Source organism: Phyllostomus hastatus, unplaced genomic scaffold (genome assembly GCF_019186645.2).
Source record: "Phyllostomus hastatus isolate PE091 unplaced genomic scaffold, TTU_PhHast_1.1 phas_contig_98, whole genome shotgun sequence".
Lineage (NCBI taxonomy): Eukaryota > Metazoa > Chordata > Mammalia > Chiroptera > Phyllostomidae > Phyllostomus > Phyllostomus hastatus.
Window position 1 is genome coordinate 3,146,857 of NW_025333999.1, and position 26,894 is coordinate 3,173,750.

At 50.9% G+C, this 26,894-nt stretch overlaps 3 protein-coding genes across 3 annotated transcripts; all 3 read right to left on the minus strand.

Annotated features, from left to right (window-relative positions):
• Nucleotides 1–2,112: 2,112 nt before the first annotated feature.
• CUNH19orf53 (chromosome unknown C19orf53 homolog) lies at nt 2,113–4,605 on the minus strand. Its single transcript, XM_045853366.1, has 3 exons — nt 4,455–4,605; nt 4,322–4,377; nt 2,113–2,568 (listed from the first exon to the last, which is right to left on the minus strand). Exons 1-3 carry the CDS (start codon nt 4,585–4,587, stop codon nt 2,458–2,460), a joined length of 300 nt encoding a protein of 99 aa, XP_045709322.1. The 5' UTR covers nt 4,588–4,605; the 3' UTR covers nt 2,113–2,457.
• A 650-nt stretch (nt 4,606–5,255) lies between these two features.
• MRI1 (methylthioribose-1-phosphate isomerase 1) lies at nt 5,256–11,848 on the minus strand. The gene is made up of 6 exons (XM_045853365.1): nt 11,651–11,848; nt 11,337–11,575; nt 9,233–9,408; nt 7,896–8,072; nt 7,594–7,818; nt 5,256–5,948 (listed from the first exon to the last, which is right to left on the minus strand). Exons 1-6 carry the CDS (start codon nt 11,783–11,785, stop codon nt 5,821–5,823), a joined length of 1,080 nt encoding a protein of 359 aa, XP_045709321.1. The 5' UTR covers nt 11,786–11,848; the 3' UTR covers nt 5,256–5,820.
• A 974-nt stretch (nt 11,849–12,822) lies between these two features.
• Nucleotides 12,823–26,442, minus strand: YJU2B (YJU2 splicing factor homolog B). The gene is made up of 10 exons (XM_045853246.1): nt 26,348–26,442; nt 23,314–23,358; nt 21,467–21,520; nt 20,082–20,164; nt 18,638–18,693; nt 17,195–17,255; nt 16,203–16,345; nt 15,936–16,108; nt 13,651–13,789; nt 12,823–13,519 (listed from the first exon to the last, which is right to left on the minus strand). Exons 2-10 carry the CDS (start codon nt 23,314–23,316, stop codon nt 13,038–13,040), a joined length of 1,194 nt encoding a protein of 397 aa, XP_045709202.1. The 5' UTR covers nt 23,317–23,358; nt 26,348–26,442; the 3' UTR covers nt 12,823–13,037.
• Between the last annotated feature and the right edge of the window lie 452 nt (nt 26,443–26,894).

Consider the following 26,894-nt stretch of genomic DNA (forward strand, 5'->3'; position numbering starts at 1 on the left):
GGCTCCAGCATTAATAGGGGGTTTGTATACAGGTGAAAGGATTGAATCACCTTAGGGGAAAATGTGGCTGTTTGGAGAGCCCGAGGGGATGAGATAATGGTGGGGGTGGGGAGGGTGGGGATGAGTGGGTTGACATTCCAGACCCCATACCTATCACACCTAAATGACTTTCCTTGCCTCTGGGTCCCTCCTCAAAGGGGTAGGCTCAGAGGGGCAAAGGAACCAGAATCCTTGGTCTGTGAGACTGCCAATAGGGTGGGCTGGAGCTTGGGGCATGAGGAACCTCACTGTGGCAAAGGAGCCAGAAGATACCCAGAGTTCATGCTATTCCAGCCATTGCCTTTTGGAGATTCCAGAGATGAGTTAAAAGATAATTTTCAAGAGTGTGAAATCTTTCAGACATATAAAACATGAACAAGAGGTAAAATTTTTCTTGAACTCATGTGGGATCCAGACAGATGTTGTATGTTACACATATGGAGGCAAATTGATTTTACCACCGGGGAGGAAGCTCGTCAATGGAACCTCTGTTGGAAGGGGCAGAATCTGCAAGTCTAGAGATAAAAGTGGTTTGGTATTGGTATCAGCTGCTTGCAATTCTCAGAGCCGTAAAGGCATTCCAAGGAAATACCAATGCTATGAATCAGACAGCTGGGAGGGTGTGTGATGGTAACTGAGTCACTGAAACACAAAATTTTATTTGCAAAACAACTCCTTCCTTCACTCAATAAACTCCTGGAGAGACAGAAAACAGACCGGTGGTTGCCAAGGGACTGTGCAGAGGGAGAACGGGGAGTGGCAGCTACTGGGATGGGTCATCTTTTGGGTGGTAGGTTCAGGTAGTAGCAAAAATATTGTGAATGTACTAAACACCACCGAAGTGTATTATTTTTATTTAAAATTTAACCTTTATTGTATTTTTTCCATTACCATTTAGTCCCCTCATACTCCTCTCCCACCAGCAATCACCACACTGTTGTCCATAAGTCCTTTTTGAATTGTCTATTTTTAAATGTTAATTTTATAGGTGTTATTTTTTAAAGATTTTTACTTATTTTTAGAGAGAGTGGAAGGGAGGGAGAAAGAGAGGGAGAGAAACATCAGTGTTTGAGAGATACACCGATTGGTTGCCTCTCACATGTCCCCAAGTGGGGACCTGGCCTGCAACCCAGGCATTTGCCCTGACTGGGAATCGAACCGGCAACCCTTTGGTTCACAGGCTGGCACTCAGTCCCCTGGGCCACACCAACCAGTGAGTATAGGTGAGTTTTAACCACACACACATACATACACAAAAGCAGGGAGAGTAATTTCATACACATAAAAATCGTAATCTATATCTCAAAAACCAGCAGTTGTGGCAGTAGAGCCAGAATTTGTAGGACTTTCCATTTTGAAGTTTCCCTGGGCCCAGCCTGGTCACTGAGCAGTGGCCTCTCGTCTCACCTCCAATAGAGGGAAGGGCAGCCACCAAGCCAGAGCTCCTGGTTGACTCCACAGGCATTTCCAGTCTAGCAGATTCAAGTGAAGCTTTGGGGGAGGGGGCACCCAGGATGGAACAGGTGAGAATCTTGGTGTGGAAACAGAGGCAGCAGATGGTCAGCTGAGAATGCACACTGGGACTCAGCCAGTGTTGGGTTCAAGTATTGGCTCTAGAATGTTAACATGACCTACCCTGGGATGAAGTGATGTACAGAAAGCACTAGAACAATGCCTGGGCCATAGGCCTAACAGACATTTTGACTTTTTTATAGATCAAGGGGCCTTCAAGCAGTTCTTAAGTACATTCTGGTTGAATTGGTACCATGATGGTGTCAACACCCATTCTACAGATGGAAAAACGTCTCCCTACGTCTCCTGGCTTGTGCTGGTCAGAGGGGGTGAACTGGGCATGTCTGAGGAGAGTGTGCGAGTAAGGAGGTTGGTGTGAGCCACCTGAGCTTGGAGGGAGGTCAAGACTCTCCACCGGCTTCCAGGATGGACACGCAGAAGCCCAATCACCCTTCCCTGAGCACGTGGCTGGTCTGCAGAAATTGCTGGGGTTGACCGGGTCAGTGTACCTGGCCTACAGTCCCAGCACAGGCTGTTCATAGGAACATGTGACTGCAGGAGGAATGACAAAGCCAGGTTTATTGCTCCAGGTTAAACCAGTGGACACAGGATTTGAAGGGGGAGGGGACCACAGAAAGTTGGTGAACATGTCCTCAGGGCCATTGCTGAGTTCTAGGCATCCTGGGAAGCTGACTCATGCACTATAGATGTGCTGATCAGCTGCCCACAGGCCAAGCCACCCCTACCCAAAGTTTGAGCAGCAAGCGGCAAGCCAAAGCTCTGGGGGGGCAAGGCTCCTTTGGTGCACAGTACTGCCCATGGAGCTAGTCGCAGAGGTATGGGCATGGAGGCAGTTGCTGTATCCTTAGGAAGGTGTCTTGTCTTGATGGTGGAGGAAGAGGCTATCTACTTCTTCTTGGCAGGGGCCTTCAGCAGTGCCAGCTTCTTGGGCAGGCTGGTGCTGGCTTTCATCACCACGTCATGTTCAATCTTCTTCCGGATCCCCACCTCCAGACCCTGGGAGGGCAACCGAGGCGCAATCAGACTGGGTGGAGGGAGTGAGGGAGGGCCTGACCTGAGGCTAGATCATTAGCTCCCCCCTGAAATAGTACCTGAGAGTTTTGTGGCTGTGGCTTAAGTCCTGCTCTGCTCTTGTCCCGAACTCTGGGATGTTATAAACAAAAATCTCTTATCTTTGGACCTCAGCTTCTAAACTTCTGCTCACCCCCACTTCACAGATGGGGAAACTGAGGCGCCTGCAGTGAGGAAACCATGTGAGGGGAGACTGGATCCTGCCTCTGGTCTCAACCTCCATGTATAAAGCAGAGGTGACATGGGACAGAAGGGACTGACTGCCCACCTAGAGGTTGAGACCAGAGGCATTGGGCAGTCAGTCCCTTCTGTCCCATGTCACCTCTGCTTTGTACATGGTGAACTGGGGCTCTGGGACAGGGACATGAGCAACTAAAGGCACAGAGATTAGAAGCCAAGTGTGTTTGGGTCCAAAACTGGCAGTTTAATCATATTCCCCAAACCACCCTCTTGCCCTGCCTGTATGACCTCCAATGACCATGAGAGGCGGGGCTTTGGGGCTGTCATCAGGAACAAGCTGCTCAGAAGCAACACTTGCAGTCAGATGACTCAGAGGGAGCCTTGTGGATCTCTAACTGGAGCAGGGAAAGAGCCAGTGCAAAGTTGATGAGGAATGAGGGGCAGTTAAGGGGCAATTGAGGGTGGAGAGAGCAGGGGGGAGAGTGGGAAGCAACAAGGGCAGGAAGGGGACTCTTCCAGTGGAAGAGTGTGCAGGGTTTAATTTTTCCCAAGTGCCGTGGGAGCCAGAGGGTTCTGAGCAGAGAAGGCACATGATCTGACTTTAAGTGCCCACAGGTGCCCTCTGGCTACTATCGGGGAGGGAGATAGACAGATCAGGGAGGAGTGACCTTAGCAGTCCAGGTGGAAGATAATGGGGTGGACCAGAGGAGGGGGATCAGGGAGGCGGGAAATAGGTGGATTCTAGATTAATCTTAAAGGCAAAAAAGGATAGAATCTCACTAGAAGCGAGAAGGGGGTAAGGGCAAGGGAGATCCAGGACGACCCTGAACATTAAACCTGTTTTACTTTTCTGTAACTTATTCATAAATACAACCCTACCCACCTATATAGAAAAAACTGGACTTAAGACAATCACAAAAATGACAATAACCAACGAAATTAACGTTTATTTATGCCCTGTGCTGTTCTTAGCACTTTACAGGTGCCCTATGACATCAAAACCTGACAACTCTAGGAGAAACGTGCTATTACGATGTTTCACAGGTAAGAGACTCAGGGTGAACAAATACTAGTCATCCACGGAGCTGCGATTTGCACCCAGCACTGCCTTCTTACAAAGCTGGGGTTTCAACTCCTTTCCCATACCACCTCCTCTCCTGCGTTCTGTTACAGAAAATGGTAACAACCAAAGCAGCTAAAGCGTGTACAATACTTTTTTTTTTTTGCGAGCCAGGCCTTGCTTCTACCATGCCTGCTGAGTAGTAGGTGATGTTCCTGTACCTGGCCCTCCCCGGTTCCAGACTTCATCTCTGGATCCCTCCACAGACCTCTAGGCTCTATCCCTTGCCTTGGGCCGCCTCCAGGCTTCAACCCTTGCCGGTACCAGACTACCCCCCCCCCCGCCCACTCCCGGTTTCCCACTAGCGCCGGACTCCATTTCTGATCCTCTGCGCTCGCCTCCAAGCCCCATCCCTCGAGCCTTGCATGCCCCACTCACCTTCTTGAGCTTCTGCTGCTGCACAATGCGCGCCTTCTTGGGAGCGATAACACGACCTGGGGAAAGAGGCGCTCACATGAGGCCTGGAAGCCCCGGGTCCCCCTCGCCCAGCAGACCTCGGACCACTCCTCACCTCCCTTTCTCGGGCCCCGGTTCCGCTCTGAGGCCGCCGCCACCGCCTTGCTCTTGGACGGCCTCTGCGCCTGGAACTTACGTTGTCCCTGCGCCATGATCGGGCATGCGCCGGAAGAGGTGGGGCTGAGCATTGCAACCGGACACAGGGCATGACGGGATACAGTGGGTGCTGGGCGCCCAAGGGCTCACGGGAAACAAAGTGGTAGAGTTTTTGGAGTTCTGGGCCAAGGGGGCCCGTAATAGCCAGCATTTCGTAAAAATTTTAAGCTAATGATAAGTTAACATTTACTGGGCGCTCATTTGCTTTGTAAAACGTAGGCTGTTTCGTGTTCTTTATATATAAAACTCAGTCTACAAAAATGAGGCGAGTTAGGCTTACTGATGTAAAACTTAAGGGTGCTTCAAGTTTTGTAATTGAGATAGTGTTTTCAGCATTTACTTTTAAAATTTATATTTATTGATGAGAGAGAAACATCAATTTTTTTGTTCGACCCATTGATGCATTCATTGGTTGATTCTTGTATATGCCCTGACCAGGGATCGAACTCGCAACCCCAGTGCATCAACCAACAGAGCTACCCTACCTGGTCTCAACATTTAAAAATAATATTTTGGTTCGGGGGGGGGGCGGGGGTGGTGAAGGTGGGTTTGGGGAGATACATGGTGATGGGACACTTGACTTGTGAACACACAATACAGTGTAGAGGTGATGTGCTGTGGAATTGAGCACCTGAAACCTGTATAATTTTGTTAATTAGTCACCCCAATAAATTCAATACAAAGGAAGAAAAACAAAGAATAATCAAGTTGTGAAACTGCTGCCTGTAGACGGGCAGCCTGATATAAAGGAAGTTTAATTGGAACAAATGCTTGCATCAGAGATAGGTAAGGTCAAGATGTGCAAATGTAGGGTTCCATTCTCTCATTTTTTCTTGGTATTTTGTTCATGGGTTTGTTTCTGCACTAACTTGCTATTATTATCTTGGTTACTGAGCTTTCTGGTATTCCCTTTAAAATTCTGCACCCGAGACGTCACTGTAGTTCTAGTCCTGAGAGCAGCCTACGAGGGCGGTACCAGTATTGTCCACATGTTATGAATGAGGAAACCAAACCTTGGAGAGGTGCAGTGATTTGGCCAAGGTCACACAGCAGAAAAAGCAGCAGAAGTAGGATATGAATTGGGGTAGCCTAGCTCCAGCTGCTAGGCTTTTAAGAGCCAAGCAAAGGCCCTGTCCACTATCCCTGCTCTAGGAAACAGCGTGGTTGTGGGGAAGAAGGTCAGCCTTGGGGCAGGCCACCAGTAAATTTTATGGGTATGCAGATCCAGGTTGGTTACTTCTGGGGTTCATCTAGGGTCTCTGCCCTCAGGAGATGGTGGTGCTTAGGGCTGTCTGGAGCTCTTTGGGGGCAAAGACACCCAGCTCTGTAATGATGCCACCAGTGATGAGGTCATGGGGGGTGACATCGAAGGCAGGATTCCAAACCTCAATTCCTAAAGGGCAGAGTAGAGACAAGGCAGGTATTTAGCTCTGTGCCAGTTCTCACACTGTTGTCACCTGTTTGCCCCATGGTGGTTCTTGGAGTTAGGGAACCCTTGAAAATCTGGGGATACTCATCTCAGAAGTGCATGAAGGCATGGGCTTTGGCATACAGTCACAAGTTTGTACCCACCCCCCGAAACACCATTCCTGAACGGTCACTGTCCAAGAACAAGGTTTCAGTCTTACATTCAACCACCCCATTTTGGCCTGGATCCTTTAAGAACTTCGGAGAACCTACTTTAGGGCCTTTGTGTGGGATCTGCCCTCTGCCTGGATGGCCCAGTGTTTCATTCCCTTCAGGTCTCTGCTCAGATGTCACCTTGTCAGTGAGGACATCTGTGATCATCCTATCTAAAGCCCCTGTACAGACACTTCCTTACCGTGTTTATGTCTCCTCAGCCCTTACCTCCTATAAATGTGTTATTTATCTTGTTCATTGTCTGTCTCCCTTACCAAACTGCCAGCTCTCTGAGGGCAGGGACTCTGTGTCTTTTTTTCACTCCTATATTTCAGCACTTAGCATTAGCCATGCACTCAGAAACATCTGCTGGACGAATTACTCGATGTAGATCACAACTTACTGTACAAGAGGCTGCAAACTGGTGGCCTGGAACTTTTCTCCCTGGCTCAGTTTTTTTAAGACCAGCTTTCAAAAGGTGGGAGTTTTCATTTACAAAAAAATGTAAGGCTTCTCTTGGAAAATCAGAAGACCCATTTCTCGGGTTTGCATTCCCGTGCCTGCTGACGGGAGCAGAGTATCAGGGCCCACAGCCGGCACCTGGCCCATGTTGCTCACGTCTTGCTGTCCCAGTTTTATTTCAGTGGGTGTGGGCTGTCAACTCTGCTTTCCATGGTTTTGTGGATTATGACCAGTGCTAATTACACCTCTAGGAAAGCAGGTGCATTAAAAAAAAGATTAAAAATTTCACAATTAATGTACCTGTTTTTAAAAAGATGTAAGGAATTGCAGCAGAAAATAATAGAATATTAGGACTTCCCTCTACTTAACTGTACAGTGTTATTTTTATCCTAACTCCATATTTAGTGGTGTCCTTATATTTTTAATGTTTAGGGGTTTTAACTGGTCCTTTTTATGAAAGGGTTTTAATCATAATTATTAATATTTAATGAGTACTAACGAAGGGCTGGGCCTATTCTCCATGTTGCGTGAGTTAATTCACTGAAGGCCCTGGGGTTTACGAGTGAGGTCATAGTAACAACTCACTTTACAGATAGAGACACCGAGGCTCTTAGGGATGAAAACTTAGGCAAACTGCCCACAGCTGCACAGCGATGAAGCACGGGGAAGCTGAGAAATATCTGTCTCTTCATAGGCACTTGGCTAAACAGTATTATTTGCTCTTCAGGTGAGAAAATCGAGGTGAAGAATGGCAAGACAATTTACTCAAGGTTTCTCAACTCATGAGTTGGATAATCTCACACTGAATTTGACCTCCAAGATGTTTCTGTTCTAAAACTGGCTTGAATTTGAAAATGACTGTGCCCTGGAAGGCTGGTGACACTCCAGATGCCACCTGCCTCCTGCGAAGCGGCTGGTGTATGTAACTGGAGGTGCCCTTCTGAGTGATGGCTTACCTGGTGCTGCAATCCTGACCCCGTTGACATCAGTCAGCTCCTGGCCTGGGCGCTCCTCAATGACAATCTGCTGGCCTGTCTCCAGACGAAGGTCACATGAGGAGCTGGGGGCAGCTACATAGAAGGGGATGCCATGGTGCTTGGCGGCAATGGCCAGTTGATAGGTGCCCACCTTGTTGGCTGTGTCGCCATTGGCAACCACACGGTCAGCTCCCACGATGACAGCTGAAAGCAAGATGTTAAGGGTTATCACCTAGCCCTGGACACCTGGAGTCCCATCCGCTGGCGCCCTGCCTGCTGACCTGACACGTCTCGGTGGGCCATGGCGGCGGCTGCCATGCTGTCGGCGATGAGGGTGGCAGGAATCTGCTCATAGACCAGCTCGAAGGCTGTCAGCCGGGCCCCCTGGTTGTAGGGCCGGGTCTCTGTGCAGAAGACATGTTCTAGGCGGCCAAGGTTGTGCAGTGAACGGATCACACCTGAAGGGCAAGACCCACCGGAAGGTCAGGATGAGACAGAAAGGGACAGATGGGCAGGGTGACCCATTATTTGGGGACACAGATCTCTAAAGACTCCCCATCTCCAGGCCCTTATGTTGGGTGTTCCCTCTGTTTAGTACCTGTGTGCTCAGAGAACACATTCTCAGTGAGTCCTTCTCTGATCCCTCCACCTCACACAGCAACCCCCACACCTCTGACCTCTTTCCCTGATTTTCCTCTTCAGCACTTACCACCATTGAGCACATCATATATGTTTATTGACTTTTGCCTGTTCCTCCCACTTTCCTGTCCTGATGGCTGAGATTTTGTTTTCTTTGTGTACTGCTGGCTCCCCACAGCTAGAACTACACCTGGCAAATAGTAGGTGCTTAGTAAATGTCTATTGAGTGCATGCGTGCATGAATGGCGGGGCACACAGCAGATGCTTAATGTTGAGTGAATGAAAGTATGCATGCTCGCACGAATGGTGGGGCACATAGGAGGGGCTTAATAAATGGTAAGTAAATGAAGGAATGCATGCATGCATGAATGAGTGGTAAAGCACCCAATAAGTGAAGTATTTGTTAAACAAATGAATGAATGATGTCTTGCCATCAGGGCCTCAGTCCCCAGGCTCCAGAGTTGGCCCCAGGCAGGTAGGGAAAGCTGGAGAATTTAGGGAATCTGATGCCTTGAACCCAGGTTCCCTCTTCTGGTGACAGCTACCCTAGTCATTCCTGGGGGCCACACCCTTCCCCTCAGTTCTCTTGAAATCCACATCCTGTCCACTCTGGCCAGGTGCATCAAGTGGTTGATCTTGGACGGGCAGGTGACCCCATCAGGGCCCTGGGCTACAAGATTTTCCTGGCACTGTTGGCACAGGAATCCTTGGCCCTTTTCCTCCTGATGTGAACATTGTAAGGCCCTCTGCTGACCCATTGAGTGGGAGCCGGAGGGCAGAGCTTAGGGACAGGAATAGATGGGTCCTACTGCTACTCTCTGAACCCCTGGATCCAGTCACACTTGAAGCCAACATCTAAGCATTTCTGTATAAGACCTAATCAATTTCCATTCTGCAGGGTGGGAAAAGTGGTTTGGGTTTCTTTCTCTTCATTCCAAAAGAGGCCCTCCCCCACCCCCATGGACACCCTCTCACTCACCCAGGGCTGTGCCGTAGCCAGCAGTGGCTAGTGCACCGGTGTTACAGTGGGTCAGCACGGTCACCTTGCTGCCCCCATGGGCTGCCCGCTCCAGGAGGTGGTGAGCTCCCAGGTCCCCAATTTTCCGATTGTCCCTGAGGTCCTTCTCCAGCATGTCCTCAGCATAGCAGATCACTCTGGGGCCAACAAGGGGCTCTCAGCCTCAGGGCCCGAGCTGGCCGCTTCTTCCTGTCCAACTCTCTTGCTGAAAGCCTCTCACGGCTGTGAGGCCTGGACCCTTCAGCCTTTGCCACCTGTCACTCCATTTACTCATGCAACACATGTTAACTGAGCACCTCCTGTGTGTGAAGTGCTGGGGGGCACAGCAGTGACCAAGACAAATATATGACTTCCGGCCAAGAGGGAAGAATTTTTAAAAATGAGGAGAGACTTAGGAACCTCTGGGACATCTTTAAACATTCCAACATCCGAATCATAGGGGTGCCAGAAGGAGAAGAGGAATAGCAAGAAATTGAAAACTTATTTGAATAAATAGTAAAGGAGAACTTCCCCAATCTGGCAAAGGAAATAGATTTCCAGGAAGTCCAGGAAGCTCAGAGAGTCCCACAGAAGTTGGACTCAAGGAGGAACACACCAAGGCATTACCCAAGATTAAAGATAAGGAGAGAATCCTAGAAGCAGCAAGAGAAAAGGAGGCAGTTATCTACAAAGGAGTTCCCATCAGACTATCAGCTGATTTCTCAAAAGAAACCTTGCAGGCAGGAAGGGGCTGGAAAGAAGTATTCCAAGGCATGAAAGGCTAGGACCTACATCCAAGATTGCTCTATCCAGCAAAACTATCATTTAGAATGGAAGGGCAGATAAAGTGCTTCCCAGTTAAGGTCAAGTCAAAGGAGTTCATCATCACCCAGTCCTTATTATATGAAATGTTAAAAGGACTTATCTTGAGAACCAAAGCATTGCAGGTTCAATTCCCAGTCAGGGTACATGCCTGGGTTGCAGGCCATGGCCCCCAGCAACTGCACACTGATGTTTTTCTCTCTCTCTCTTTCTCCCTCCCTTCCCTCTCTAAAAATAAATAAAATCTTAAAAAAAGGACTTATCTAAGAAAAAGATAAAAAATATGAACAGTAAAATGACAACAAACTCACAATTATTAACAACCGAACCTAAAACAAAAACAAAAATGAACTAAGCAAACAACTAGAAGAGGAAGAGAATCACAGAAATAGAGATCACATGGAAGGTGATCAGCGGCGGAGTGGGAGGGGAACAGAAGAGGAAAAGGCACAGAGAATAAGTAGCATAAATGGTAGGCAGAAAATAGGGGGAGGGTAAGAATAGTATAGGAAATGTAGAAGCCAAAGAAGTTATATCTACAACCCATGGACATGAACTAAAGAAGAATGTGGGTGGGAGGGGGTGTGCAGGGCAGAGGGGATTAAGCGGCGGGTGGGGTGGGACAATGTAATAGCATGATCAATAAAATATATACTAAAAAAAGACAAATATCCGTGCCCCTGTGGGGCTGATACTGGAGTGGGAGAGGCAAACAATGAGCAAGTATTGGTAATAAGGTGAAGGAAAAGGCAGCAGAGTTGGGGGCTGGGTGGGAAGAGGGTAGGGTGGGGTGGAATGTGCTATAACTTATGGGAGGTAGGGAAAGACAGAAACCTCAAACCTGAAGGTGGGCATCTGCTCTGCAGATACCCAGCCTGCAAAAGTGGACTGTGCAAAGGCCCTGGGGCAGGAACGAGCCCAGGCTGGTTAAAGAACACGAGGGGCATGATTTAGCTAGAGTGGAGCGGGAGAGTGAGAAAAGAAGAGGGTCGAGAGGGCATCAGGACAAGAAACAAAATCCCTCAAAGGCAAAAACCAGGAGAAGGAGGTGGCACTGAAAAGGACCCCCAAGGGCAGTGGGGGCTGAGCATGTTCAGAGAAGGCACAGTTACGGGAATAAGTGTAAGGACTTCTGAGCCAGGCTGTCTGGGGTCAACTTCCAGCCCTGCCTTTGTGGACTTGGACTATGAGGGCCATATCTGTTTCCCATCTGTAAAATGGGTTAGCTTCTGCTCAGAGCAGTGACTGGCACAATTCCCCCTACCTCTCCCGGACAGCCTCCTCCGTGGCGCCCTCCTGCTCGGCCTCCTGGGCTGCAGCGTTGGCCAGGTCGCGGGCAGCGCGGGCCATATTCACAGCAGTGGGTCGGGCGGTGACCAGGAAACTCAGTGTGTCGCGCACGAAGGCCACGAGCGCGTTGAGTCCCGGACCTCCAGCGCCGGCCTGCAGCTCCACGGCCAGGCTGAGGCAGCCTACAAGTGCAATAGCAGGGGCGCCGCGCACCTGTAGGAGAGGGGCGGGGCGTCAGGGGCGCCCGGCACCCGCACGCCCGACCCCAACCCCGCCGCTGCACCCCACCTTCATAGCGCGGATGGCTTCCCAAGCCTGTCGCACTGATCCCACCACCTCATAGTGGCATTGCTGGGGCAGCAGCAGCTGGTCGAGGATCTGCAGCGAGCCCCGCGAGTAGCGGATAGCCTCCAGGGAAGGCATGGTGCCGCCAACGCGCTCCCCAAGCTCTCCAGCGCAGCGGGCCGCAGGCACGTGGGGGCGGAACCTCCCGGAAGCACGCGCGTGCGCACAATAACCTTGCAGGTTCCCAGGACTCAAGGTCTACTCCGCCAATCCTACCCCTCAATCCCGGCCACACTCGGCCAGTTAGCCTCCCCCTTGGAAGTGTAAAGGTGTCACCATTTACCAGGCACCTCCTGGATGCCAAGCCCTGTTTAGCGCCCTGCTGATCCGTTAGGGGCACATACCACGACCCCCACATCCCAGGTGCCTGACTTATCCAGGCAGAGCGAATGCTGCTGGTGACGTCAGGTAGAGAAAGTCCCTAATTGAAGATTCCAGGAACTGACTGGCTCTTACTGCTGCCCTGAGACTTTATCAACCCCTTGGGGAGCAGGGCTGGTGGGCTGGAGGCAGCCACTGGCACCACCATGTTTGGCTTACTAATTCAGCTGGAACCTCAGCCCCAGGTTTTCTGTGTTTTGTTCACTGCGTGTTCTCGTGGCCAGAACAGTGTCTGGCACACTACTGGTGCTCCACCAGTATTTGTGGAATGAACTTTCAAGGTTTAGGGGAAGGTGGCAGGCTATGAGTCACCTGGTGATGTGCATCTTTTTCGAGCTATTTTCTGCTCAGTTTTACCAGTTTCCTTCAAAAGCAGCAACATGCTGGGGCCTTTTTAGTGACCCCCTTTAAGGTGCCCCCATGGGCTGTGGACAATTAACAGCTCACACTTGCAATGGGCATTCCATGTGCCTCCCAGCCCTGGCCACCGTGCATGGCTCCTGCTGCCTGGTCCCCTTCTCACCCTTCACACTCAGCCTGAGCCATTCCACTGGGAAGTCTGTCCTGATTGCAGACCAACTTGAGCCACTACCTTGAAACCCTCATTATGCTGGGTGAGGACCATGGCTGTGGTCATAGTCGCCATTTGCTATGAGAGACCTGTCAGGTTCGGTTGGGTGATGGGGTGGGGGAGAGAGGCAGCTCCCGGGGCCCGTTTAGTAACCCAAGGCAGAGGCAAAGAAGCAGGGCTTTAATGTTGGGGTGGGGGTCCTACAAGGCACATACACCCTCTCCAGGACCAAATAAATAATTCCATCAGTGCAGGAAGGCGAGGTCTAGGGAGGGGGTGACATCTGAGCTCTCGGATAGCTGGTGGTCCAGTGGGGCTGAAGTCTGTGAGGGGCTTCCTGGGTGTGCCTCAGCCTCTGGAGGCATTCAGTCCTCACAATCACTCACTCTCTGAGTCTGAGTAATCAGCCACGAGGGAGGAGCCGAGGCAGGGGTATGGCACATCCTGAGGGACAGGTGTCTCCTGGGAGGAGCCTGAAGAGGACCTCGGCCTGTCCTGACAGCTCCCATCCTGCCCTTGAGGTCCCCTTGTATTGGTGGTCTTGACTGTCTCCCAAGAGCAGTCTTGGGGGGATATGGGCCTGTCCTGGGTGGTGCCCTCTGACACCTGGGGCTCCCCAAACTTGGAGGTCTCAGCCAGGCACTGCGGGTTCTCTGAGATCTCCCGGGACTGCCTTCGCACAATACCCAGGTCCCCCACGGTGATGGGAGAGCCGGTGGTTGCAGATCTGCGGTTCTGGGCCAGCTTCTTCAGGACGCTGCCAGCTTTGCTGCTGCTGCTGCTGCTGGGTCCTGAGGCTGATGGAAACCAGGAGCGGCTGACGATCTCTGTCCGCTTGAGTTTCTGCTTGTCCTCATATGCTGGCGGGGAGGGAGAGAAGGGGAGGGAAGGAGGTCCAGAGCCACCCTCTGCCTGGGTCTGCCATGGCCCACTCAGCTGGGACCGCTATCTCTCCCCACCCCAACCCCTGTGCCCTCTGGCCCCCACGCACAGTCCAGGGTATGGAACTTGAGCAAGGCGGCCAGCCTGCGGTCGTCCTCTGTCTCTGGCACCAGCGGGATGGCCAAGCTCGCCTTAGCCTGCAGTGCCTGGTCCCTCTCTTCCTCCTCCTGCAGGGCTTTTTTCTTTTCCTGTTGGGAGAAGTGATGTGGGTGTCAAAGTTTTGCCTCTTCTGTGCCTGCTGACTCGGGGGCATCGCTCCAGAACTCTGGGTCTCAGCTTTCTCTTCCCTACACTCAGGGCAGGAGAAAGCCTCACACTTTGGCTGGGGCAGAAAAGTCACTCAACAAATGAGAAGTGCAACTGTCATTCATATGTGTACCTTTCAGTTTTTCACTCATTCGTTCCAAATATTTACAGAATGCCTACCTTGTCCCAGGCCTTATTCTAGACACTGGGGACCCAGCAGAGAGCAGACAAAGCCCCCTGCCCTTGTAGAACTGACATTCTAGTGGGCAAGACAACAGTGGTGGGGAGAAAAAGAATGCCAGGAAGGGCAAAAGGAGTGGGCAGGGGTCAACTTGAAATGTGATGTGGGGTGACAAAAAGGGTTAGGGACTGTCTCCCTGAGATCATGTCTGAGAAAAGACATCTGAATGGGGGGCCATGTGGGTGTCTGGTGGAAGAGTGTTCCAAGGTGGAGGGAACAGCCTGTGCAAAGGCCCTGAGGCAGAAGTATAGTGGAGTTCTTGAGGAAGAGTGAGGCCAATGTGGCTGAGCAAGGGGAAGGTGGAGACGGGGGTGCAGAGGGGAAGGGGCAGATCATTCAGACCTGGTGGGCCAGAGGGAAGACTTTGGTTTCTACTATAAGTGGGAGCCATGGAGGGTTCTGAACACAGGAGGGAGGTGACTGACTCAGTTGTTCATAGGTGTCCCCTGGTGGCTGTGGGGGGGCAGGGAATGGCCTGTTGGGGGTGGGAGGGTGGGAGCCTGGAGACCAGGGCAGACAGCCTGTGCTGGTCCAGGAAGGAGACGATGGGGGTGGTGGAAGTAGGCAGATACTAGACATGATTTGAAGGTACAGGCTGACAGAACTAACTGGACATGGGGAGGGGGAGTCAAGGGCAACTCCAGGCTTTGGGAACTCAGTGCCTAGAAGGGCAGATTGCTGTCTTGACTGAGAAGGGGAGGAAGTGGGCGGGGCAGGTTAGGGGCTGAGGTATGTATGAGGTGGGCTCCTGGGGATAACATGTTTGAGGGTCCTTAGACTCTCCCTGCTCCCTCAACCATGCAGACGCCCAGAAGGCAGGGGACACATAGCTCAGGGTGCAGGCCTGGCTGAAAGGATACACTTTCAGTAATAAACAATTAGTAAGAAAACTAGTAATTTTACTCCTAATGATAAGGACCACAGAATGATCAGGAAAGAGACAGGAAGAGATGGGGGCTCTAGGATGGTGAGGGAACTTGCAGCCTGGGGGGCCATTCTGAACACCCCTGCCTGGGCTCCATTTGCAGCGTCCAGGGGTGCAACCTACCCCCTCAGAGTGAGAGAAGAGGAAGGATGTCCTCCTCGTGCCCTGCTGGACACCATGAGGGTGAAACACCCATTTTCATCACACTCCTCCGAGCCCTGACTCCCTGTGACATAGCTCCACCAAGTATTTCCAGAACAAGGTCAGCCATGGTGGTCGTTGACAGCAGTGTCCCTGGGGTGTCCTCAAGTCAGGACTGAGCTGCAGGGAGTAAGAGCCTGCATTGGTAGCTGTGCCCTCAGTGACTCTTCACGCAGGCGCAGATGTCTTGCCCAAGCATGTCCACGTTGAAACCCTCATTACTATATTTTGTTATACATTTTTCCTTTTTTTCTGTCATAGACAGGGCATGGCAGGGGTGATTCTGGAAATTATTTGGGGGCATGTTGACAATCTGCAGATTTAATTTTGAGATAACTGAGTGGGCCCATGAAATGTGTGTTAGGAGCTGACCAGTAGGTCAGTGCCCTGTTGGGCCTCTGCCTGACAGACTCAGGTCTCACTGTGCCCCGGCTGACAGCTCATTTTCCCTTTGAGGTCTTATGCAAGTGAAGCCAGGTCCCCTCCCAGGGGGAAGGGGCTATGTACTTAATAATAGCTGTTGGGCTAGGGGTCTCCCCTGGGCACTGTGAGGCCCCCATGATGCATATGGAGAAACTTGGGCGCAGTGGTGAAATGACATGTTGATAGCAAGGATGTGGTGGGGCTTGGGCTGGACCTGGGTCTTGACTTGTCCTGTTGGTGGTGCCAGGTGCCTACCCCCCACCCCGCCCCACCCCACCCTGGGCTGCAGCCCACTCACCCGGAACCTTTTCCGCAGCATGCTGTTGAGGGCGAAATCGTCCTTCCAGGCGCTCTGTGCCTCCTGGATGTGGCTCAGGGTGGGAAGGGCTTTCTTGAGTGTGCTTCGGTCAGCCTCACCATGCTCCAGGCGGAACATGGCATCTGTCTCCAGCTTCTGCTTCTTCTCGTGCTCTGCAAGGGTGAGAGCATGGCTGTGCCTTCTGGGACCTGGCTCAGGCTCAGGCTCAGGCTCAGGGATGGCTTTGGGGCTGTCCATGGAGCTCACCTGTCGTCAGCACCTGCTCGTTGTCTGCCATGTCCCAGCGCTCTTCCTTGCGCTGGGCGCCACTCACAATCACATAGTCACAATTGGCAGGGTCTGTCTGCATCTCAATGTAGTTGATGCAGAGGTGGCATTTCATCCGGAATCTGGGTGGTGGGCACGATTCAGGACACTGCTGCTACCTCAGGCTATCATGCGATCCCTGCCTGTTTCCCTCCACCTATGCACACCATTCCACAAGTGTTCACTAAGCACCTACTGCATGCTACATGCCAGGCTCCATACCTGGGGGTAGAGCCACAAGCGAGACAGACATGGTCCCCTCACTCCAGAACTAACCTTCTGACTGGAGTTTGTTTGTTCATTCACTCACTTACTCAACAAACCTTCCTGAGCTAGGCTGCTCTGTGGCAGGCTTGGCACCAGCTGCCAGGAACACAGCAGTGAAACAAGCCAACCTACTCTTGGAGGGACTAACATTCCAGCAGGGGTGATGTTGCCTGCAAAGGCACAAGCAACCACAGTGTGTGTGTGGGGGGTGCTCCTCACTCTAGAAAAGGCTCTCTGAGAGCTGGTGTTGGAGGAGAAACCTGATGTGAGGGACAGAACCTTGCAGATGTCTTGGGAAGACTGAGTGTTCCAGGCAGAGGACACAGAGGTGGGACCTCTGTAAGAGAGGGACAGCAAGGAGGCCGTGTGGCTGGTGCAGAGTGAGGCAGAGACTAGAAGGAGGTAAGGGCAGGTAGGGGACAGAGCAGAGTGTTTGGGGTCTTGTAGGCCATAGGGAGGACTTTTACTCTGAGTAAGGTGGGAGCCATGGAGGATTCTAAGCAGAGGGACGGGCTGATTGACACCCCAGGACGGTTTCCAGGACAGACCCGCAGGGAACTGCTATCAGGAAGAGGGTAGGAGCCCCCTCCCACTGAGACTCCCTTACAGCCCATTCACCCTGCGGTCCCTCTGTGTCCCTGAGACACCTGCTAGGCTGCCTCTACCTGTAGATTGGGGTTGTGTAGTAATTGCCAACTTTCTTCTTTTCTGCGTTGTAACGAACACCTGGAAGGAGAGGGAGAGAGTGGAGGCCCAGGCTCAGGCCACTCCAGTGTCTTGCCCCTGGGTGGGGGGCAGACAGGGGTGGTATCCTGCCACCCTGCAGGGGAGGTACCTTGGGAGGGCACTGAAATTCAAGGCAGAGCTGTGTTCAGGCTGTGTGTGTGACAGGCACTCAGGCTACAGCAGAGGGTGGACAGGAGCCAAAAGGCCTGGGTTTGAATCCCGATCCTGCCAGCTGTCAGTTTGTGAGGGCCTCACCCCTCCGGGCCTCAGTTTCCCCACCTATACAATGGGGATGAGTGCAACGCCTACTGTCCAGGGCAACTGTGAGAACGGTAAGAGCTAATGATCGTGTGACTGCTTAGAGTAGGGCCAGGCTCTGCAAGCATCCAAGAAGGGCTGGATTTATTATTTTTCTAGAGAATTTTCAGGTTTTTTTGTTATTTTGCTGGCTAGAAGATATGTATTTTTGACTCTGTATGACCTTGCTTATCAGTGAAAAAAAGTTTAAACTGGACAAACAGAGCTTGGGCTGGCGGGTGGCATGGCTTGGCTGGGTTTTCCTTTCCTGGTGGCTACTTCCCTTCATGGCCTGCGGTGACCCATGTGTGGGCAAGCCAAGCCCCACTCTCCGTCCCCTGAGTAGCTGGTGGCCTTTCAGGCAGATTCCCCTGACTGGGTCTGATTGAGCAGACATAACAGGGGCTCACTTGTCCTTCTCAGCAGCGGGGTGGCCTGGCATCCCCCTTCCTGCACTTCCACAGCCTCTGTGAGGAGGACTGTACCCTGTCACTGAGAGCCACCAGCTCCTGTTTACAGAGCGAGCTGCTCCCTGGCCCAAGAGCTGTGTGAGGAGCTGAGGGAGGCACCGTGAGGACGCCAGAGGAGGAAATGGGGTCAGGGGAGTTGAGCCACCTGACTGAGGTCTCCCCACTGCTGAGTGCAGCCTTGGCCCCATGCCTGTGTGTCATCTGTGCACCTCTGGCATAGTCAGAGGTCTGACAGGTAATGGTAACAGTAAAGGGCAGTGACAGCAGCAGATTGAATATATGAGTCCTCACACTGTGCCATGTGCTGTGCACTCGGCACTTCATATGCCACGTAGGTGGACACTCATATCATCTGAATTTTCAGGTGGGTAAACTGAGGCATAGAGAGGCTCAGTCATTTGTCCACGGTCATCCAACTAGGAGGTGAACCCAGAGCCTGGCCTCCTCACCACTCTGTGATAAGGTGTCTGCCGCCCGCCCGTCACTTGGGCGCCATCTCCTCCCTGACTCCTGATTGGGAGTATCCCGGGGGTGACACTTGCAGTTCGTGGGCTTCAGTGTCTGTGGGGCCGAATGGGTGGGACTGGCAGGAGCAGGGGGTGAGTGTAAACTCACCCATGCCGATGTGGTTCTTGCAGCCGTCACACCAGATGTTATACGGCATCTCGAACCTACACAAACAGAAGACAGCTCCTTTGCTCCTGCTCACAGGACTCTCCCTTGGTCTCCACCCCTGCAACAATGGCCACAGCTGCACTGCAAAGGGCCCGTGCACAGTGGGCACAAAGAATGACTGGCGAACGTTCCCACAGCGAGGCCCATCCGGTCTGCTGCTCCCTGGCCAGCCGACCCAGGCGGGGAGAGTCTCCATGGGTGCTGCTGCGTTTTCCATGCCTCACCACGCCAAACGGCCAGGACCAGAGGGGGAAGTGGTAGGGGCACTGGTGTCTTTTGAGTTAGTCAAGTGTTTGTACTGTCACCAATTCCTTTTCGATTTCTTTTTCACATGCGGTTCTATGTATGACACGCAATTCTGGTTTTCTATGAACAGCAGTGACAGAGCTTCCCTTTTAAAATAAAATGCTAAGTAATGAATAATGAGGAGGTGAGGGCTCAGCTACCACAGTGGACAGGGGTGGTGTGCGCAGGTAGGCCCCAGGCAGGCAGGCAAGCCTGGCAGGCTCTGGGGCACGGAAACACGGAGTGAGTTTTGATGAGACCTTCTGCCCTGTGCCTCCTGAGATTACTCTTGGGAACTTGTGTCTTGACTCTTTTTCCACAGATGTTTCCTCCTCTGGTGGTTTTGTCACGGGATCCTCTGCTCAGGCCCAGGGTAGGCATGGGACAGAGGTCAGAGTTCATGAGGCAGAGAAGGAAGGAGTGAAGGGTTTGCTCTTCTGGGGACATACATCTGGCTTCCTGCCAAGGAAGGCTGGCCAGAAACGGGAGAATCCCCAGGGAAGGGCCATTGCCCTGGCCCCACTGCAGTAATGGCTCTAATTCCTCATTTTCCTTCTTCATTTTCCCCGTGTCTGTGCCCTTTGCAATGAGACTCTGCAGCAGTTCCTGTTAGGAGGTGAAGGGCAGCACGACGCATTTCGAAAAATCCACGGCACAGAAGTGACAGTGTGCCAGCTTTGGGTGTTGGCCTCAAGAGGCCTCATGCACCTCTGCTCACTCTCTTTTGGAACCTGCAGCTGTTGTATAAACAAGCCCAGGCTGGATGGCTGGAGGATAAGGCACATGGAGCAGAGCCCAACTGTGCCACTCACAGCCATGCTGGGCCAACCAGTCCCCAGCCAGCTGACCCCCAAACATGTGAAGGAGCCTGGCCCAAGTCAGCCGAGTCCAGTCCAGGCCAGCAGAGGCATTCAGCTGGGCCGCAGACTTGTGAGCAATAATATGTGCTTATTGTTTTGTTATGTGGCAACAGCTAACTAATACAGTGACTCTCTGATTAACAGAATTAAGACCCTGCAGCATTGGGCAAAACTGAGTGCTGAATTCTCCTTGAGATTGAGGTCAGGTAGTACAAGGGGCAGGGGTCCTCAGGCCTTACCTGATGACGAGGATGCCCTGGGACAGCTTCCGAGCCCGCTCCCGCAGCGGGTGGCTATGGTGGTACCGGTTGAGAGAGCCATGCTGTGCAGAAAGGAGGAGGGAGAGGGTTAGCGCTGCTGAGCTGGGCAAGCTCATGCTCTCCTGCATAGATCGAGAGGGGCATCTTTCTTATGACTTACCAGGGGTACTAATAGTGAAATGGAAGGCACAGAGGCCCTGGTGAAGCCAGTGGGGTTGGACTCAGGAATACATGAGTTTGAATCTTTCCTCTCCAATTTTAGAGCTGAAAGAGCTGTGTGAGCTTGGGTAGTAACCTTACCTTTTGACTTCCTGAGCCTCGGTTTCCCGTAATCATGGCCAGGTGTTGTGGGGAAAAATTAGGTGAGATGACAATATCGGCAAAGGTTTACTGGGTACTTTATCTGTGTTTTCTCACTTAAATACCTCAATGATTCTGTGAGGACAAGTTGTTTTATTTCCTTTTTTAGCATTATTTTTAAATAAGATTTTATTTATTTATTTTTAGAGAAAGGGGAAGGGGCAGGAGAGAGGAGAGAAACATCAATGTGAGAGAGAAACATCCATCAACTGGCTGCCTTTTGTACACTCCCAACCAGGGACCGAACCCACAACCCAGGCATGTGCCTTGACTGGGAATTGAACTGGTGACCCTTTGCTTTGTGGAGTGATGGCCAGCTGAGCCACACTGGTCAGGGCTTACTTCTTTTTTGCCATGAGGAAATTGGTACACAGAGCCTGAGTTAGGGCCTGGGGCCACGCAGCCAGATCACACGGACCCATTTGGCAGACCTTACCAAGCATCTGAAGTATGGGGACACAGCCGTGAACAAGAGGAATTGTCTCTGCCCTAGTGGAGCCAGTGTTCTAAAGGGGCAGATGGACAACACCCGAATAAAGGGACAATGCATCAGGGAGTTATATGGGCTATGAAGGGAAATAAAGCACTAGGTGACGAGATGGAGAACAGATGGGGGTCAGGGAGGCCCTCTGTGAAGACAGACATAAAGGAAGGGAAAGAGCTCTGTGGTCAAACAGAGGAAGAGGTTCTAGGCAGAGGGAACAGCAGAGGGTACGACCAGAGGAGCTGGAGCCAGGGGAGCTTGAGTGCCTAACCTCAACCTCAGCTCCACCAGAAACACGCCACACTGAGCACAGAGTACAAGGTCACTGATGAGAGCCACGTTTACCACTGGGAATGAAGACCAGCCTGAGACTCGCATCACAAGCACAGGGCAGAAAGATCTCAGGGCCACCCATGCTCTAGCAGCCATGGCTCCGATTCAGGAGGGGATGAGGTACCTCCTGGGCCCTGCCCTGTGTAGTCTCTGCTATCATGGATGGAGAAGGAAGCCTACTCCTTACCTTTTCAGGATTGAAATCTGGAGGGTAGTACTTGTTTACTCCTTTCCTTTCACCCTGGAAAGCAGAAGAGAGACATTACTCAGAGCGGGTCCTGCAGGAGGCGCAGTAGCACAGACTCAATGGGCAGAACCTGGATGAGGGAGGCTGAGGATGGCCCTGGGTTCCATGTCTGACCAGGGACTGGTGACCTGGCAGAAAAACCCACTATTGTGGCCGTGGAAAATTCCACTAGGGTTCAACTATCCTAGAGCAATGGCTTTCAGTATTTTGGGTGCCGTGACTTATGGTAAGACGTGTTTAGCACTGCAGCAGTGCACGCACACCCATAATACAGCTGAGGCACAGGTTTTGTGAAAGAATGCTTACTCTGGCTGGGGAGTCTCTTTTCAAATGCTGGCAGCCACCTGCTGTGTTGACTGAAGGACCCACCAAAGCAGTGGGTCTCACACATGGCTACAGGCTACAGCCACCTGAGGAGTTCTTAAAATACTGCTAAGAGGGACCCACCCCCAGAAAACTAGCAGAGAGCCTGCTCTGAGGAGTGGCACCTGAACACTGTGCCTTTAAGAAGCAACCCGGAAACTGTGTTTAAACAAATTCTTGTATATGCTTGTTCACAACGGCATTATTCACAATGGCCAAAAGGTGGAAAAAACCCAAATGCCCATCAATGGATAAATGGGTAGCCAGATATGGTCCACCCACACACTGGAGTATTATTCAGTCATAAAAATGAATGAAGCTCTGACACAGGCTGTAGTGTGGATGAACCTTGAAGACATGATGTGAAGTGAAAGAAGCCAGACACAAAAGGCCACATGGTGTACGAGTCCCTTTATGTGAAATGTCCTGAACAGGCAAACCCACAGAGATGACGCAGACTGGTGGCTGCCAGGGCTGGGGGAGGGGGAAAGGGGAGTGACTGCTGATGGGGATGGGGTTTACTCCTGGGTGACGGAAATGTTTTAGAACTAGATAGAGGAGATGGTTGCACAACATTATGAATGTATTAAATGCAATGGGATGATACACTTTATTTATTTTTTAAAAATTTATTTATTTTTAGAGAGATGGTGCTGATGAAAACAGAGACAACACTGGACCAAAGAAGCTGTGTGACTCCCCTGTCAGCTCCCTCTTCGAAGAGAAATGGCATGTCTGCACGTTTGTGCTCCCCCTAGGAACCTCTCCCTCCCAAATCCCCACGTTTACCCTATCTGAACTTGCTTCTACAAGCTCAAGGTAAGGTGGATATTACTGTTTCAATGCTCCACCTTCTCAACTGTTAGCCTCTGATATAAATAAAAATGCAATTATAATGCAATCCCTGTCACTACTTTTTGGCTGAGTGGTGACAGGCAGAATGAGCTCTGGACTGGGTTGACCTTCTGTTTCAAGTAGAAGCAAGGGAGGAAGAGAGGGAGAGAAACACCAATGTGAGAGAGAAACATCAATTGGTTGCCCTCATAGGTGCCCCCAACTAGGGATCAAACCCACAACCCAGGCATGTGACCTGACCAGGAATAGAACTGGCAACCTTTCAGGATCTGAGGTGATGTCCAACTCATTGAGCCACATCAGTCAGGATGGGATGATGAATTTTGAAATGGTTAATTTTGTAGGTAAATTTCACCTCATTAAAAACAAAAGAAAGAAAACAGCTTCCTGGGTGATTCAAGTGGGCAGCAAAGTTTGAGAACTGCACCAAAAGATCATAAATCCAGAGTTTGAAAATACCATCTTAGAGCTCAGGCACAAAGAAGGGGCTTTCAGAGGTGAAGGGGCTGCTGTGGGGGTCTGATAAAGACTACAAAAGAACCCCAAGGAGCACATGCCAGTCTACTCACCATCTTGGGAGCTGCCTACAGGTCCTCACCCTCAATGAAGCCGATCTGAAAAGACAAGACACTGACACTGATGAGCTATGTTGGCTGTCTGCCTTGTCGCACCCTCCTGGGGAGCCTGGCAGAGGGCCCACGGCTTCCTTGAGAAGATGCTGTGGGCTGGGTCTGGTGGTGGCACTCAGAAGAGCCCCCTGCCCCCAGGTGTAGGAGGTGTCCAAAGAGTGGCATTTGCTGGTTTGAAAGAGAGCATCCTGCCCACTCTCCGTGCAACATATATTCACAGCTAACACCTCTCACCCGCACAGCTCCTATCACCACTCTTCTGGACCACTGCAGTCATTTCTCTCTGGTGTCCCGCTCCTGCCTTCAACTCCCACAATCTGTTCTTTTCACAGAGGTCAGGAGGACCTCTTAAAAAATGAATCTGAAATGTCATTCTTCTGCTTAAACCCCTCCTATGATTTCCTTTGCTTTGAGAATCACATCAAGCTCCTCCCTGCGGCCTGCCCCTCCAAGCCTGCCTCGTACCCCTCTCCCTTGTGCTCACTCTGTTCCAGTCACACTGGTGTTCTGGCTGCCTTCAGAGGCTAAGCAGGTGCAGGCCAGCTGCCCTGAGTGCTCCTCCTGGAGCTGTCCGTTTTTTTGTTACAGGTCTCAGCTCAAACATCACTTTTGTCAGAGGCCTCGTTGGAGCCACTTCTTTGCTGGCATTCTTACCACATCACCCTGCATCTCTCTGCTTGTCTACAGCTCTCTCCTCCGCAAGGGTTCACCTTTCTGTATCTCTAGCACCAAGGACAGTGCCTGGTCTCTGATAAATTCTGATGAAGAACCACTAATTAAGGTTCCCTAAGAATCAGTGCAGGTGACACAGGTATCAGATGTAGGGGCATCCCCTGCACCCTGTGTGTGTGGAGAGACTTTTAGGTCTAGAATGGGGATTGGCAAAATTTCTATTAAGGAACACATAGTGAATACTGCTGGCTTTCTGGACCAGACTGTCTGTCCCAACAACTCAACTCTGCCTATCACGGTTAGAAAGCAGCTGTGGACAACAGGTAAATGAATGGGTGTGCCAGCACTCTGATAAAACTTTACTTAGGGACACTGAAATTTGCATTTCACACGACTGTCACCTGTCACAAAATATTATTCTTCTTTTCATTTTCCCCTAATCATTTAAGAAGTTAATACTACTCTTAACTAGCAAGTTGTACAAAATCAAATTGGTTTTGGCCTGTGGGCACAGTCTGCCAGCTCCCTGGGCTAGCGTCAGGAAGCTTGGTCTAATTGTTTCTGCCAGTCTAGCTGTGCACTCTTTAACGGTTACAGTGTGCCAGCTGCTGCACTGTGTCTGACATCATTGCCTCATTTACTCTATATTATGTTACTATTATCTCCATTGACATGGGGGATTGAGTATTAGGTTGGCCAAAAAGTCCATTTAGTTTTTTCTGTAAAATAAAAGACACACCTTTCATTTTCATCCATAACTTTATTGATTTGGGTATTTTTAGTATGCTGGCTATCTCCCTCTATTGGCTTCTAGTGGGCAGAGGCCAGGGGTGCTGCTAAACATCTTCCAATGCATAAGACAGCCCCACTGCAAATAATTATTTGGCCAAAATGTCAATAGTACCAAGAAACTTTGCAAACCATTTTTGACACGTTTGATCACAGCACATTCTCCATACACCACACAAACCTTTTATTGCATTTGTTGTGTTTTTACTTTTTTGAAATGATAAAGCATAATATACTGAAAATGTTGCACATATCCTTCCATCTTCAATATTAAAATGACTGCACAAAATTGACCAATTTTGATGTTTTTTTAAATGCATGCTGATATGACAGCTGTCACAATACAATCTAACAAAATTGTTTCTAATGAAGTTAAAGACAACTAAGCACTACTAGAGCCATCATACGGAAAAAACTAAACAAGCTTTTTGGCCAAACCCCAAACTTGTCCAGGGTCAGAAGATGATGGGGAGGTAGAGTTGGGGCACAAAGTGTTGTAAACTATTCCACCTTGTCCTGAACCTCTCTCCATCTTGTGTTCTCCATCTGTAAAGTGTGCTTCTAACCAGATTTTCCTAAGGTCCCTTCCAATCTAAAAATGCTTTTGTTAACAAAACAGTTAAATGACCACACAGGCTTTAAAGTCACAGTCCTTTGAGCTTGAACCCCAGCTTTACTTCTCATTCACTGGGTGACCTTGGCTAGTGTCTAAATTTCCCCGAACTTATAATTCCTCACCTGTAAAGAGCAGATGAGGTCAATAGGGCTGACTTTCTGGCATTGTTGCAGATGACATAATACACTGGGAAGTGCTTGCACAAAGTACTCTGTTTATAGGAGCTGGGGATCTTAACATGGTTTTACTACCCCAGTGATGGTATAGCTGAGGCTATAGGGTGGATATATAGAAATCTCTGATCCCTGGTGTCAAGAGTAATCATAGACTGCATGTGCCCAGGACATACTGTTTGGACTGAGATACAAACTCTACTGCTTGTGAGCGCCTTGGCCTGACTTTGGGCAAGCTGCTGTCTTTGAGCCTCAGTTTCCTCAATTGCAAAATGGGGTTTATAAAAGTACCAACCTGATAAATTAAATATTAAAACTCAGTGAGTTATATAAAGTTCTTAGAACAGCTCCTGATGCCGAATTAATCGCTAGTAGTTTTGGTATCTCATGTCCACCGTTTTACAAGCATCATTTTACAAAATGTTCATCACAACCCAGTGCGGTAGGAGGTTACTGGTTCCACTTTCCAGATGTCATAAACTCAGGGGCCCTTGAGGCATAATAACGGGCCAAGGCTGAATCTGGGGTCACGACGGTAGCCAGGGATTTGGGTCGTGGGTCGCGAATGGGACCCGGGCCGGCTCCGAACATCGGACCTGCGACCACAGAGCCCCGCGACCTCCGATATGACAGCTCCCGCAGGGTGGCTCCGAGACTGGGTGAGGTAGCAGATTGACCCCCAGCCCAACCAGGCCTGCCAGCCCCTCCGCCTCCTCGGACTTACCTGCCCCCTTCCTGACGTCACAGCGCTCCTATGCCCGGAAGTGGGTGCTAGACGCGCTAGGGGCGTAGCGCACTCCGAGTGACGAGAGACGCCTGCGAGAGGCGGGGCTAGGCGGCAGCGCCTCGCTGACTGGCTGAGTAGTGAACACGCTGCGCGCTCTTAGTGGAGTAGACCACTTCAGGCCTGCCCCTTCCCACTGCTGACGCGTCAAGATGCCCACCTTCGGTCCCGCCCACTCTGCCTAGCCCAATCCGACGCCTCCCTCCCTAACGGCGCCCTCCCAGAAGCACAGTCTCGCCAGCTGAAACCTTTCAGCGAGGGTGGGAGAAGTCCCTGCTACTCAGGGCAAAGTAAAGCAGCCTCATGGTTTTGAACAGCTAACGAGCTAAGGGTTGTTTTTCCATTCGTAAATGGTTAGGGTAAAAAGAAAAATCGAAAGAATAACATTTCGTGACGTGAAAACAATAAGAAGTTTTAGTATTCATAAATGAACTTTCATTAGAATACAGCTAAGTCCGTTTATTTACCTAGTGTCTATGGCCACTTT

What these genes read in the sequence shown, in the direction of transcription:
- CUNH19orf53 (XM_045853366.1), bottom strand. Translation starts at nt 4,587, where the DNA reads ATGCTCAGCCCCACCTCTTCCGGCGCATGCCCGATCATGGCGCAGGGA. An exon ending in CCGGGGCCCGAGAAAGGGAG is followed by an intron (nt 4,378 to 4,454) that starts GTGAGGAGTGGT and finishes CTCTTTCCCCAG; the next exon opens with GTCGTGTTATCGCTCCCAAG. An exon ending in AGCAGCAGAAGCTCAAGAAG is followed by an intron (nt 2,569 to 4,321) that starts GTGAGTGGGGCA and finishes TTGCCCTCCCAG; the next exon opens with GGTCTGGAGGTGGGGATCCG.
- YJU2B (XM_045853246.1), bottom strand. An exon ending in CAGGGCATCCTCGTCATCAG is followed by an intron (nt 18,694 to 20,081) that starts GTAAGGCCTGAG and finishes CTGTTTGTGTAG; the next exon opens with GTTCGAGATGCCGTATAACA. An exon ending in CAAGTTCCATACCCTGGACT is followed by an intron (nt 13,520 to 13,650) that starts GTGCGTGGGGGC and finishes CCTCCCCGCCAG; the next exon opens with CATATGAGGACAAGCAGAAA.
- MRI1 (XM_045853365.1), bottom strand. Translation starts at nt 11,785, where the DNA reads ATGCCTTCCCTGGAGGCTATCCGCTACTCGCGGGGCTCGCTGCAGATC. An exon ending in GAGGAGGCTGTCCGGGAGAG is followed by an intron (nt 9,409 to 11,336) that starts GTAGGGGGAATT and finishes TGTTGGCCCCAG; the next exon opens with AGTGATCTGCTATGCTGAGG. An exon ending in GGTCAGGATTGCAGCACCAG is followed by an intron (nt 5,949 to 7,593) that starts GTAAGCCATCAC and finishes TCTGCCCTTTAG; the next exon opens with GAATTGAGGTTTGGAATCCT.